The 13505-nt window shown below is 43.4% G+C and overlaps 2 protein-coding genes across 3 annotated transcripts in view; both read left to right on the top strand.

Moving 5' to 3' along the window:
• Nucleotides 1-4979, top strand: part of igsf21a (immunoglobin superfamily, member 21a) — a 101598-nt gene extending 96619 nt beyond the window's left edge. For both annotated transcript variants that reach the window (XM_085924180.1, XM_085924179.1), the window contains exon 10: nt 3754-4979. In XM_085924180.1, the coding sequence (XP_085780306.1) occupies nt 3754-3833 (80 nt within the window). In that variant the 3' untranslated portion in view covers nt 3834-4979. The remainder of the gene's footprint in view (nt 1-3753) is intronic.
• A 2737-nt stretch (nt 4980-7716) lies between these two features.
• On the top strand, nt 7717-11636 carry klhdc7a (kelch domain containing 7A). Its single transcript, XM_085924261.1, has one exon. The coding sequence runs from the start codon at nt 7829-7831 to the stop codon at nt 9887-9889; it is 2061 nt and encodes a 686-aa protein (XP_085780387.1). The 5' UTR covers nt 7717-7828; the 3' UTR covers nt 9890-11636.
• The last annotated feature ends 1869 nt before the right edge of the window (nt 11637-13505 follow it).

Below are 13505 nucleotides of genomic sequence, written 5' to 3'. Positions count from 1 at the left end.
ACATGACCTTCACACATGACATTAGGTCAAGCTTGGATTTTGTGGAGCTGCGTTCATAGTCTTCAGACTATTATGGTCCCCCACACATGAAATGACAAAATCTTCAATTGTCCCGAATATTTTTTAGCCCATCTGTTATGTATCTGTGCCTTAAAACTGCCACCAATCGTTTAAAATTGGTCTGAGTTTGTCTTTGAAAGATATCTGGAAGTGTCCGTAAATGACTCTAAAATGTTGGCTCCAGCACAAACGGCTGACTTGTATCTTTTTGAGGATGGCTTTGTGACACACTTTTTTTGTGCCTACTCATGATAGATAGTATGTCTACCAAATTTCATGGCCCTCAGTTAAACTCGCTTCGGGGGATGGATTTGACACATTTAACATCTACCCGGCAAAATCTCAAGTTCGTTTATGAAGTTCCCCTGGAAATGGGCTTATAATGCACAAATTGCTGACTTTTTTTTTTCATGCATAGCTTCTTTGGACTTTTTTGTGGGTCTGCTTATAATAGACCTGACTACCAAATCCAGCATAGTCGGCTGGATTCTTATCATCTTGAGAACCATCAGACTAAATCTTCAGGGGTTCATTTTTGAAGCGCCCTGCTAGACTTCCTGTGTCTAATCAAGTGTGGCTTTGGAGAACTTTGAGTGGGTCTCCTCTATGATGCTTACCAAATTTTATGTCTTTAAGTAAACCATGCTCGGTGGTCTAGTTTTTAATGAAATCGCTTGGAAAACTCTGCTATTGAAGGACCCCCTAAAAGTGACCCCTTTGAACTAAAATGACAACAGACTTCCTTTTGTCTTTTCAGTCATGGCTTTTTGAGACATTTTTGTGGGTCTCAAAATGATAGACAAGTCTGAAAATGTCATGCTGCTCTGTGAAACTGGCTTCAGGTGTTGAAATTTGCCCCAATTCCAGGGGGGACTGTGGATGATGTGTGAGCACAGATGAGTTGGATTAATATTCAGCTCCAAACCACATTGGTGTCAGTAAACAAAAGCATGTCCAAGCTCCCACTCTTTGGCACAAAGTTGTGGATGTCACATCCTTGTTGGAAAAAAGGGAACATTTGAATATTTTCTGTGAAATTGCTTGAATGAGACCCAATTTTCAGGGAAGTGCGCCTCTTTACATGTGCAAATCAATCTGCACATAGTATCTTCATCTGGCACCTTCATCCACCTTTGATGTTTGCGTGTTGTCGAACATTGAACAACAACAGGTTTTCTGCTGTGACTATTCCATAAGCGGGTTCATCCGACCGCGAAGGCATCCTCTGTGGTCCACATGAAGTCGACCGGCATGCACACGCAAGTCATGCGGCCATCTGTTGGTTTTCACACTCAACTCAGACCGCGTTGAGATTCTGCCAGCCTGTTTGTGGGAGTAGTATCACTCTGCCAATGTGTGCATCACAAAACAAGAAATGACTACCTCAGAAGAATTTTACAACTTGACTTTATTTCGAAAACTTCGATTGCATTTATGCTTAAATTGTGTTGGTATTATGAGGAGCCCTTGAAAAAATGGCAAAAAAATGACCTAGATTTTAGGGCAACGCTAAATTCCGAATGTTTTTTTTTTTGGGCTCCATAATTGTAGTCTTGTCATGTTGACAAACTGAATCATTTGGAATGGCTGTTCTGAGAAAGATGCTGAGAGTTCATTGGCAGCATCCTGAGGAGAAAAGTCGGCGTGAGTCCTGACAAAGCAAGCAACGTTTTACTTGGCAACTGCAGGAAATTGTTGGCGAGAGCGATGGCCGAGGAGCCCAAGATTGAGCTATTGGCTGAATGGGCACGTCCACGTTGACCTCCCGGGGCCTTGTAGGCCAGTTTAACTTGCATGTGAGGTGCGCACGTGCAGCTTTGTGGCGAGTATGACCCGATTCTGTCCTTGCTGTGACGCACCTGCTCACGCACTCATCCTGCCATTTGAATATTCAAATTTGTATCCCCAAGCCACAGCTCGAGGGCAGCAAATGCAATGAAGAGCAAATAAAGGACAGAGACTGGATGTAGATGACAACAATTTTAAGTAGACATAATTAATGTCAGGCAGTACGTTGGGCCAAACTCTTTGCAATACACATACATGAATCCAAATGTATACTTATACACACATATCACGCGTATCATTTTAGAGAAGAATTTCCTGATCGAGTTAACTCCACGAGGTCTCGCAAATCAACGCTGCTGCCGTAAGGGACTTGTGGGCAGAGTTAAACCTGTAAGCGAGAAATGTTGGTAATTCTATGAGAAGAATATAAAATGTCTGTAAAGCTGAGTCACTTGTGAGTATTTTGTTCAACACTTCCAGAATTGTATTCAAGGATCAATCAAAGATATTAGAACAATCTGTGAAACTAAGTAGATGTAGTAAATGTTGCAATAAATTACAGAAGCTTGTGCAAATAATTAGCTACAAAGATTGACAGCGCCAATAGCTACGCGTTTGTAATGTGAGTCAATTATTGGCAGATTTACGCTGTTTACGGGTCTGCCAAGTGGCTTTCCCTCGTGAACAGCAGGGGTCCATTGTGATTCTTTTACAACAGCTACTAAATGACTTTTTCTATTTAGACAGGACTTTGGCATTGTCAAGACTAACAAAAAGAGTTTACCAGCTGAGGAAATACACAAATCGGCACATTTGTGAAAAAGAACTGCAAAAATGCAAGGCTTACCCTAAAATGTAGTTATGTTTCACTAGCACGTCCGCTTTCAGGTGAGCGCTGACGTCTGTTCACGGTTCCTTCTCGTCGATTTGTGTCTCACTGTCGTCTCAGCTCGCCATCTGCTCGTTAAAGCCGCTCCCACGATGCACAGCGACAAATGTGGCCGTCACACATGTGCAAAAGGGATTATGCTGCGATTACACATTCAGTTCATTAAAATGAATTTGCCACTTCATCGAGCGCTCCTCTCATTAAATGACTATGTGTGAGAGCTTACCCTTTCATTTACATTGTTAATGTGTAGTGCCTACAGAGGGTGATTGAACCAACGCTAATGATGCGTAACTGTTGGTTTGAATATGAAAGCAGTTTATTGGGCTTGCTTGCAGGAGATATTAAATGTCAAGTTTGAGCAACATGGCAGGTAAAAAGATATGAAGAGGCAACTTTTTCAAAGCGTTCCGCCATAGTGACTGACGTAACGCTTTGCAGTAAAGACTAATGTATGGGAGGAAACTTTTCCATCAGGAAGTAAGCATGGGGAAGAAAAATGTCCCCTGCCATGATTGACATCATGCATAGTCATCGTGACACATCATTTGCCTATGCAAATTATGTCAAATGTAGCTGAGATTTCCAAAATAGACATACAGATGTAAATAAATAGCCTGTATAGGTCTATCCTCTTTCGGTGAAAAAAATAAAACAATATTCCGCCAAAGCAGTGTTCCCCAAGTTGCCTCTTGGTTATAATGGTGGTCCCTTGGACAAAACCAGTTGAAAACCCCTGCTTTAAACCAACATCTAAAAGAGTAAAAATTAATAATAATACAACTGGTTCATGAAGCAAATGTGAAGCTTCATTTTCCCGTCACTAACAATTACCTGCATTGACGCCAGCAAGTTCCTCTTTCTGCCTTGTAGACCGTGTGCCTGCGAAGCTTCTAAGATTTACAGGGTTCTAATGATGCCCGCCCACCAAAATACCAAATGGGAAAAAACACAAAGCATAATAAAGGCACTTTCTTGTCACAGTCTCAAAGTAACTTTGCTTCCTTTTTTTCCAGGTGGAGTCTCTCACAAGAACGCTATAGGCGGCCTCACGTGGATAGCTCTGGTCCTCACAGTGACCGTGGAACTGACGTGAAAACCCGTACGCTGGCACTCGCACACATTTGTTCGACACACTCAACATATTCTCAAACACACACAGACATTCAAAACAACAAGCAAACATCAGCTTACTTTCCACAACCTTGCGAGTGTTCTCTAGCCGTCAACAAAGCTTCTGTTGAGGCCACGGTGCTGCCACCCAACGGCACTTTTCCCATTTTTTGAAACGAAAATAACCACCATTACTCTATCTAAAGAACAACATGTTAAACATGATAAGCTCCCTCCTTATTTCCCCACGTTTTTTCTTTCGTGTCTCACGTCTGCCTGTTGACCAATAAAATTTGTTCAAACTGTTAAGATGGCATTCGGATTTGATTTTTTTGTTTTGGGGTATTTTTTGGTGAAAAGTGCCCCCCCTCCCCAAATAAAGAATAGCCGCCAGACCCATCTGCTCCATCAGCACCACAAGGGAGCGGGGTGGATGGCGTGGGTGGGGGACAATGCAGACGTTTCAACAGAGCAACCTATACACAATACAAGTATTATTATTTTAGTTTGTTTATTTTTTTGTTCCTCTTTTTCTTGGCTCAGAATGTACAAAAAAGAATTTAAATGCAATGGGGGGAAAAGTCTCCTGTTTTTGAGTGTATTTTGTGTACATCAGTGTAAATAATGCAGATGATTAAAGACGTTATATGGGGTCGTGGTAAAGGACGCTTGCCGAGCCGTTTGAACTTCATCCATCAGCGCTAAACATTGGCTGACAGAACAAGAACTGCTTTTTCTGTAGGTCATTAGACTTTTTTTTAGATATACGTATATACCAGTCTGACTGGAAGTGTACTCACAAATGTCCAATGTGTTCAGGATTGTGATGCATGTGAGTTTAATTTGGTTTTTCTTTCCTTTTTTTTTGTTTTTTTTGCGGCACTACTGCTGCTGTCTTCTTGTGTCATGCTATCTTAAGTGACCTACATTGTGTGTATGTGTGTGTCTGTGTGAGTGTGTGTGTAACAATTTGTCTCTCTTTCTCACTCTCTCTCTCTCTCTGTCTCTCTCTCTGTCTCTCTCTCACGGATGTTTGCCGGGATTAGTCGCGTCACGCTAGCCGCCGTTTTCTCCCCACGCCAGACTGATAAAACAGGGTTGTTTGCATTTGTTTCATTTCACCTGTATTAAAGTGGAGAGATGATCAAACTGACACGCCTTGGCTTTACTTACGACGTGTTTGTGTGTTTTTCGAATAATTGTGACTTCTCTAAGGGTGTATTCAGATCTGAAAAATCCTTTAGTCCACGTTTGGTCCGGGCCAAAAGCGGTTTGTGCGATTCCCATTCAGACTGTACATTGTGCAAGTGAAGTATATTTTCTAAACACATCCACGCTTGTGACGATATGTGCTCCCATTGGACAGCAATGACCAGGCCGGCTTGTCAAGCCCAAAAATGCGCATCTATCTTAGAGTTGGTTCGGATCTACACTGTTTGTATTCACACCTGAAGCGAACCGCACCAGAGTCCGTTCTTTAATCCACAACATGATTTGTTTAGAATCAAACCCTGGTGCTTTTAAAGTGGGCCAAATAGTCAGGTCTGAATACACCCCAAGTATACAAAAAAATTGACAAAAAGATGATGCATTTGTTCTGATGAACTAACAGTACCTTAATTAAGCTAAATCGTGAACTGGTGAGGTTTTAAGGGATATTTGTCCGCTAGACAGTCTCGTTGTAAAAGCTAACGTTGCAAAAGTACAACGCTGCAAAATGGCCCTGTGAGGTGGAGAGCTGCTTTCCAACATAATTACAGCCAAATTAAGAGGCCTGAGCTCTGAGAGGAAAGTGGAGTGCACTGGTTGCAGCTCATCATAAGTTTGAATTCAAGAGGTACTTTTGATGCTTCATAAGAAAAATGGGAAAACAATTAGATTGAAGCAGTCTCAACTGCATTTGCGGATGTGGAAATTTGAGTTTATCGTGTGTGTTATTAAGTCCTATATGATTCCGTTTGAGCACATCATATGACTCCATTTTTGCAACATTTGATCAAAGCTGCTCAGGACCTAAAAGCCTGTAATATCTAGAGGCAAATGGTTTGTTTTAGATTCTGAGTGAAGCAAACAAAGGTTTACTTCTGTAGCTTGATTACACAAGGCTCAACACAAGCAAGAGAAAGCATCTGATGGGAGGCAACAATTTTTTTCAGCCCCAAATGAAGCCCCAACAATGACGTCGGTTTTGGAAGGGCAGGTTTGAGCTATGTGTGACATAACAAATATAAACGTGTTCACTGAAAAAGCCTCTATGCAGCTTTATTTTGCAAATTACATCTTACGCACAATGCTAGGTTTCTTTGAGTCAAAGATATGTATGGCATAACAATAATTGTTCAAAAAAATTTAAAAAAAAAAATGCTAGCTAGTATTTTAAACTTACATGTAGCATTTATTAAAGTTGTGTGAGTCGTAAAACTTTTTATGTTGTAACAATCACGGACATGTGTAGTCAAAATGTTACTCATTCGGGTTATTAAAGTCACAGGCGGCTTATGGAGGTTATGTGAGGTATCTTTATACACATGGGGCAAAACGAGCATGCGCAGTCAAATAACCACCCTCAAAGATAGATTATGTGACTCTTGGTAAAGCTACGTGTAGCATAACAATCACACTGACTCTCAAAGTGTCGTATAAATCGCCCACTCTTGCAAAAGGAGGAAACGCAGGATTATGTCGAAACTGCAAAATGTCTGGATGTGGAAGGGTACATCGTTATAAAATTCCATTATTTGTTAGGATAAGCGGTACAAAAGATAAATGTTAGATTTGAATACAAATGTAAATTAAATTGACCTAAAAATGGAGTCCCAACATGTTTATGATGCATAATCAATCATTATGAGAAGGAGGAGAAAGTGCCGGCCTCTCAAGCAGACTATCCCGTCATCCTCATCTTGGTCTGAACTGCTCATCCGAGCTAAGGACAAAGATCAAGACAATCAGCAGAATGTCACAAAGGCCTACCTGTGAATTATTCACAAGTCGAACTGGGCTTGACGACTTTAGTTTCCTTGATGTACTTATCTGGAAATTATCACATGACAAAACAATGACCATTTGGAATCGCTGACACTGGCCCTTCCTTTTCCACTTCAACCGCTAAGAAAGTACTATATTTGATGACTTGGGGCAGCTAAACAACTTTTTCAGGTTCTTGCATGATCATCCTCAATTTCCATATTTTGTAACCATAGACCCTCTCGGTTACAGACTGGACTCATGGTCAAAGGCTTCAATTTCCAACGATTTTATTGAGTCTTTTAAGAGGCTATGACCTCCCACAGAGTCAAGTTTTCCCGTGGACTACAACCTCACTCGAGCACATCAGAGTGGCACGTGACAGCCTGACGTTGGCGGACCTCTATGTACTTCAGCTTCTGAAAATTGATCTAGCTGTCAATTTCCGCCGCGAATGCTCGCATCATCGACTGTCTACCAAGGTCTGCATGATTGTTATCTCATTTTTTTCTGACAGAGCCCACTGTGGCATAACTGTGCAAACAAATGTATCCTGGTTCCTAAGTATTTGATACACCCCTTATTTAAACCTGACTTTCCACTTGCAGCTAAAGCTGTGGACTGGACAACGAGTCCGTTGATGATAAAACATTAAATGGCTACACGGCAAGTAAAAGCTGCACCAACAAAAATAGCACCTAGATCTTTTTGTCTCGTTTCATGAGGTAAACGAGGTAATGAATGTCTCAGCCAAATATTGATCTTTATTGAATGTGTGCTCCAGTGTGTTGAATCAGCACCTGACTCACGACAGGTGTTGCGTGACCGACCTGAGCTCCGCCTACAATGAAATGCAAATGTTCCTCGGCAGGTTTCATTTTACACCTGGAGGCGAAGAGCAGCAGTCATCAAATCATCTGAGCTCTTCTGCAATGGAAACCAGCCAATATACAGTTGTCAGTTGACCCGCGTTGACAAAAGGATCAGTCAACCGTCGCTCCTGCTGCTGCCATGGCTATCACAGACCTTCTTGGAGTCCAATTCAACATGCAGCTGCTACTGAAAATCAGTCTTTCTGTCGCGACAGTGCTTCTCGTGTCATTGGCCTACAGGTTCTACAGCTCGAGGAGCATGGAGGAAAGTCCCGTCAGGCGACAGCAGACTTGCCAGAGATGCAAGACAACCCTGCGGCCTAATGACACTGATGGTAATCTACTCGGACCTACCGTCACCGATGAGCCATTATCTAACGCCAAGGAAAGAACGAGAGAAATTAATCCCACCCAGGAGGCATGTAGCTTGTCACACAGTGATCAACATTTTAGCGAAGAAGCAAAGATATCTTCATCGAATGACACTGCTATGAACCTTCCCGAACCAGCAAAATGTGGATTAGCGACTACAAAAGAAAGAAGATCTCCTCGCTTTTTAAAAAAGTTGGACGTAGGTTTGGGTGTGGGAAGAGAACTAAGGCAGGACTTGGAGCGACATGGCGTCTACTCCAGCTTTCTATCCAAGGCAGAGGTCAAGGTGGAGGATGCTAAGCTGGTGCCGAACAGTTTGGGAGACCAGGTAGTGCGTGGAAAGATTTATGACTACTATGTGGAATCCTCGTCTCACTGTAGCACAGACCCAAATATTATGTTGGGGGAGAATGAAAGAAAGTTACGACAAACAGAGAATGGAAGCAATAGCAGCTTCTTCACAGAGTCTCCTCCTTTCGTGGAACCTAACATTACTGAGGAAGCATTATTTCTCAGGAACACAAAGCAGAAGGAATCCATGACATCCGGACCCCTACGAAAACAGAGCTATGTAGCTGCTGCAGAGCAGTCGGACCTGCCGAGTCTAGGTCCACCCAATTATCGCTCAACCAACACTGGTGCCTCCAGACCTTCCACAAACAATGTGAACAAATGGTCTCATCTAGATGCTGTAGCAAGGAGTCCCTCGGTACGCCATTCAGATGTGGAAAGCCTAAAAAATCAACTGAATCTTGGCAACTGCTTGGAGGCCCTTTTTCTGGCCAAAAATCATGGTCAGAGGTCAGTAGCGCAAGCGGCCATTGAAGTGATGTCCGACAACTACCTGCTGGTACTCCTGGATCCTGACCTTTATGGGCGACTTACTGAAGCTGAGCGGGAAGAAATCAGGAAGCGGCGAACAAGAGGGAGAACATTCATTATGGTGGCAGATATGGACTCCCTCAACTGCTCAGGGAACAGCGGGATGCCGAGAAGGAACCCGAGTTCTGTGCACTACTATGACGACTGCGGAAACTCCTGGCACAAACTTTGCTCCATTCCAGAGGAAGTCATAAGCAAAGCCTGTGCCATGTGCACAATGGATAACTACCTTTTTGTTGCCGTGGGCTGCCAAGGCACCGAAAGTCAACTGATACCATCCAATCAAGTGTTTTGCTACAATCCTCTGACAGAAATTTGGAAGGAGATCAGTCCCATGAATGAAGCCAGGCCGCGTTGCAAACTAGCCGCCCTGGATAGCTACATCTACGCCATTGGTGGGGAGTGCCTCTCCTCTGTGGAGCGCTACGATCCACGATCCAACAAATGGGATTTTGTGGCCTCTCTGCCCAACGATACATTCGCCGTGGCCCATCACGTGACGGTTTGCAAAGGGGAGTTGTTTGTGTCCGGAGGTAGCCTTCGCTACATGCTGTTACGCTACAGCCCCAAGAACAACACCTGGAGGGGGAGTCTGATGGCGGGCGCCAAAGACAGGACGGTAGACTTAGTGGCCGTTGGACCCTTTCTGTATCGCTTCGAAGTCAACCCTCTGCTGGGGGTCAGCGTGTACCGCTACCACACCGTAGCTCGACTGTGGTATGAGTGCGCCACCAAGCGCTTAATACGGTGCCCCACTTTCCGGTGCGTGGCACTGGACAATCGCGTTTACTGCATCAGCCGTCACTTCACCTTGAGATTTGAGGCAGACGAGATCTCGCCGGCTTTCGCCGATGACGATTTAAGCGTGGCCCCTGCGGCCAAAGGCCTGCTTTTCCCATTTGTCCTGGCGCTCCCTGATAAGAGGCCTCTGCAGACCAGTGTGTAGCACAAATTCATTCAGGAATGATGACAAAGTTGGGCCTACCAGTTTACACGAGCTTTCCTTCAGCTTACTTTTTGACCGTGGCCATTATAAGCTTTGAGGTTTATCCCTTTCGTCATTTGAGTCGCTTTCACACTGAAGCTGCGAAAATGGATGCATAGATGATGGGTTTTTTTTCATGCTAGATCCAAAATGTATATCCTAAAAGTAGGTGTGCTGTTCTAAATTATATTTTACATAAAGACATTATTATCTTAACGTGTCTGTTTTGTGCACGTGTTCCTGGCAAACATGCAAAGCACACCCACCATGCTATACTGTTATTGCAATTACCGACCTTTTATTAGCAATCTCTGACCATAAATGTGAAACATTAGCAGCCTAATGGTCTCCTGACCACTGTTTGCTTAGATTAACGCAGGATGCGCTGCCTCGCAAACAGTTTGCTCCATGAGATTTGCTGCTCCGCTTTGCCATTAAGTGACTTTTACATCATTTCGGATGTTCAGCTTCTCCCACTCATGAATAAGTGTCGCAGTCAGTATACATTATACAAATGAGGCAGTACGACCACAATTCATCACTGAGCTTGCATGCGGGGTGCAAAAATAACCGACATAGTGACCTGAAGAGGACGCAATTATCTGCGAGTGTGTGTAAACACAATGCATGTTAATGGAGGTGTCATGCAATATAAATAGGTGCGCTTCTGGAAGCATCTGGCGCAGGCGGGGTCGCTCTTCTTTGGTGGCCAGAAAATGTGACTGAGTTTTTGTTTGCTCTAGTTTGTTGTCCTCAAAACATCTGAAGATGTTGACAGACTTGGCATTCTGTGCATGTGCGATGTATTCCAGCGTGGGTCATTATGTATCGTGCAAAAAAATGAGGAGCAATGTGAGGGATGTAAATATTCATCATTGGGGGCTCGTTGAACCACGGACAGCATCCCCGGAGAGATGCGTTGCTACAGCACCATCATGTGGTTCAGACAGCAAGCAGCGCTCTGAGCTTGACTGGCTGCTCCGGAACGGCATCTCCCTCAACATCATGCGCGGAGCCCCGGGCGAGCGGCAGCACAGCCGAGCGACGAGGCCGCCGCTTGCTCGCAGATGGTTGACCATCAAACATAAGCGTCTTTGATTCTTCCTAATTAAACACTTTGATTCCATGTAATTAAGCTCCTAATGGGATGGGAGTTGCACGTATCCCCGCAGACGTCAACTTGGATGACTCGGGTCAGCTCCAGCATCAACACGTTTTTCTTTTTTTTTCTGTGCAAGTTGGCTGGGAATACTAACGGCAAGCACTGTGGTTGAGAGAGGAGAAATTTCCATATCATTATCCTCTGGAATCTTGGACATAATTTATGCCCTTGCCCTCTGACATGAATGTGATAATGAACCTGAAAAGATCGAAAGCAATTGGACAGAACAGCGCCGCAAAAAAGAAGCATGTTCTTCGCTGTTAAAATAAAATAAAAACAACAAAGTAGCACCTCGCTTAATATGAACCAACAGTTGAAGCAAGGCAAACAGGAACATGCCCGGGGCTGTCTCTGAACTTGTCCGCACAGCGGCATTCAGGTAATTAAATAGAGATCTGTGTTGGTCCACATGGTAGCCAACTTCAGTTTCACTTTGGATGGGCTTCAAACCTAACAATTTTCCCAGGAACTGAAAATGTTACTTTCCTTTGCATCCCCCTTTCTAGTAATAATCATCAAAGTTTTATTTCTGCCACGCTCTGAACGGGTTAGATGATATTGGCAGCCTACGATACGTCTTTCCTATCGAGGCTCATTTGGTCAAATGCCTAAATTGGGTTTCCTCAAAGTACCAGGCCAGAAATGTGCCCAGTATGACAGTTTCAAAACAAAATGTTTCTCTTGGAAAACTTTTCTGTGTTTGTGATGAGTACTTTAATAATATTACTACCCAATATGAAATAAACATATTCCCTTTTAAATCTTTCAACACCATTGAAGCAATTTTCTTTTTTATTTCCATTCATTGCTGAGCATTGTCATACAATGCCATGAATTTTCCAAACTCGGGCGGGGTGTGACTGCTGCTTTGCGGACGAGAGCAAGGCGTGTTTGGTTGGAAGGGCCATAAAGGAAGTCGCGGCAGACATTAACGTCTCTGCAACAATAAAACGGGCATCTGGGTGGACACACTTTTCATTGTTCACGAGCACAACTACTGCATGCATATCAAATATACAACCCCGAGGTGTGTTTTGCTCATCGCCAGGGCAGGGCACGGCTTTAATTTTTAATTCCTCATGTATAATGATGTTTGTTTTACTCTTGCGCAAACTCTGGTCTTGTCTTGCTGACTCAGTCGGCCCTTTTCACGCACAACAGTCTCAGAAGCTTGTTGACTAGCGACAAGTGCTTTCAACAATAAGCGGTAGGAGGAAGCGAGTGTCCTGTATTAACCTTAACTTTTATAGTCCAGTTGTGTGTTCAAGGCATTGATTCGATCATCTGTCATTTAAAAAAGAAAAGACAAACAGTCTAGCATCATAGAGAAATGATTTAATTTCAGCCTTTTGATTTAATCGACACATTTCTGACATTTTGAGCAGGTTTTGGTGTTCAAAAAAGTAAATAACGAGAATATGGCATCTTGTTTGGACAATGCTTTGCAATTGAATTTATTTGGAGGGTAAAATTTAGATATTCATGCTTCACACCGATAATTATATTCTATAATTAAAAATACAATCTCACCCAAAAAGCTATTCAATGGTAGTATTTGAACCATTACAGAAACAATACAAAAATAATTGGTAATTTCCAGTGCTGTTAATTTTAGGGCAGCTCCGGCATAACGTTGATTTTGTATGGCTGCTTTGACGAGCAGTGGCTGAAGTCGGGCTGCCTGGAAGTCACTTGTCTATGGCAAGCTATTTGAGCATTTATTGTCTGATATCAAGGATATGGAATAAACGCTCAAATTGCTTGCCATACTTGTCGTCTTAATATTGTTCCCCGCTAAGCGATGGGGTGCATGACCTCGTCTTTTCTAATACTCTTCAAGAGGCTCGCAATTGGCAGCAAGTGATGATTTGACGGCTATTCTAGGAATTTGCTCCCCTAATGACTTTTTATCTTGGCTATCAGTGTAACGCTGGAATTAAAAGCCCGAATTGCTGTCGGGTGACAGCGCGTTAAAGCCTTGAAGGAGTGGTTGGAGGGCGCAGCAGGGCAGCTCTCGCCTCAAACTCAATGTCCCGGTGGGGCGGGTCAGCTGGCCGTCTGCCGCTGTCGTTAGCTTTCGAGTCAACTGTGTCAAACAGAATGAACACTCAAACGGCTCATTGGTTGGGGGGTTGGGGAGCAGCGACGTGTGTTGCGCAAGGATTAGTTACTATCGATCGTCACCCTGCTACAATTCCACGGGCATTTCTCTGTTCAGATCCTGATCCATGTATCTGGGCTGTAGCGGAACCTACCGATCAAGTCTTCATTTGGAGCAATAATCTATCGACCCTTTTCCTTTTGACTTTGCCTTTACCTACTAATTCCATTTTGAGGCACCCTTCCGACGTATTCTCATTTCTTATGAAGCAGAGGACATCACTTAGGTCCCTGGCTGAAGACCAGCCAAATGTA

Source organism: Syngnathus leptorhynchus, chromosome 11 (assembly GCF_054491065.1).
Source record: "Syngnathus leptorhynchus isolate UIUO chromosome 11, UIUO_Slep, whole genome shotgun sequence".
Classification (NCBI taxonomy): domain Eukaryota; kingdom Metazoa; phylum Chordata; class Actinopteri; order Syngnathiformes; family Syngnathidae; genus Syngnathus; species Syngnathus leptorhynchus.
Note: the sequence above shows the minus strand (reverse complement) of the source record. Positions and strands in the feature narration are given on the sequence as shown.

Coding starts and splice junctions, on each gene's coding strand:
- klhdc7a (XM_085924261.1), top strand. CDS start 7,829: ATGGCTATCACAGACCTTCTTGGAGTCCAATTCAACATGCAGCTGCTA.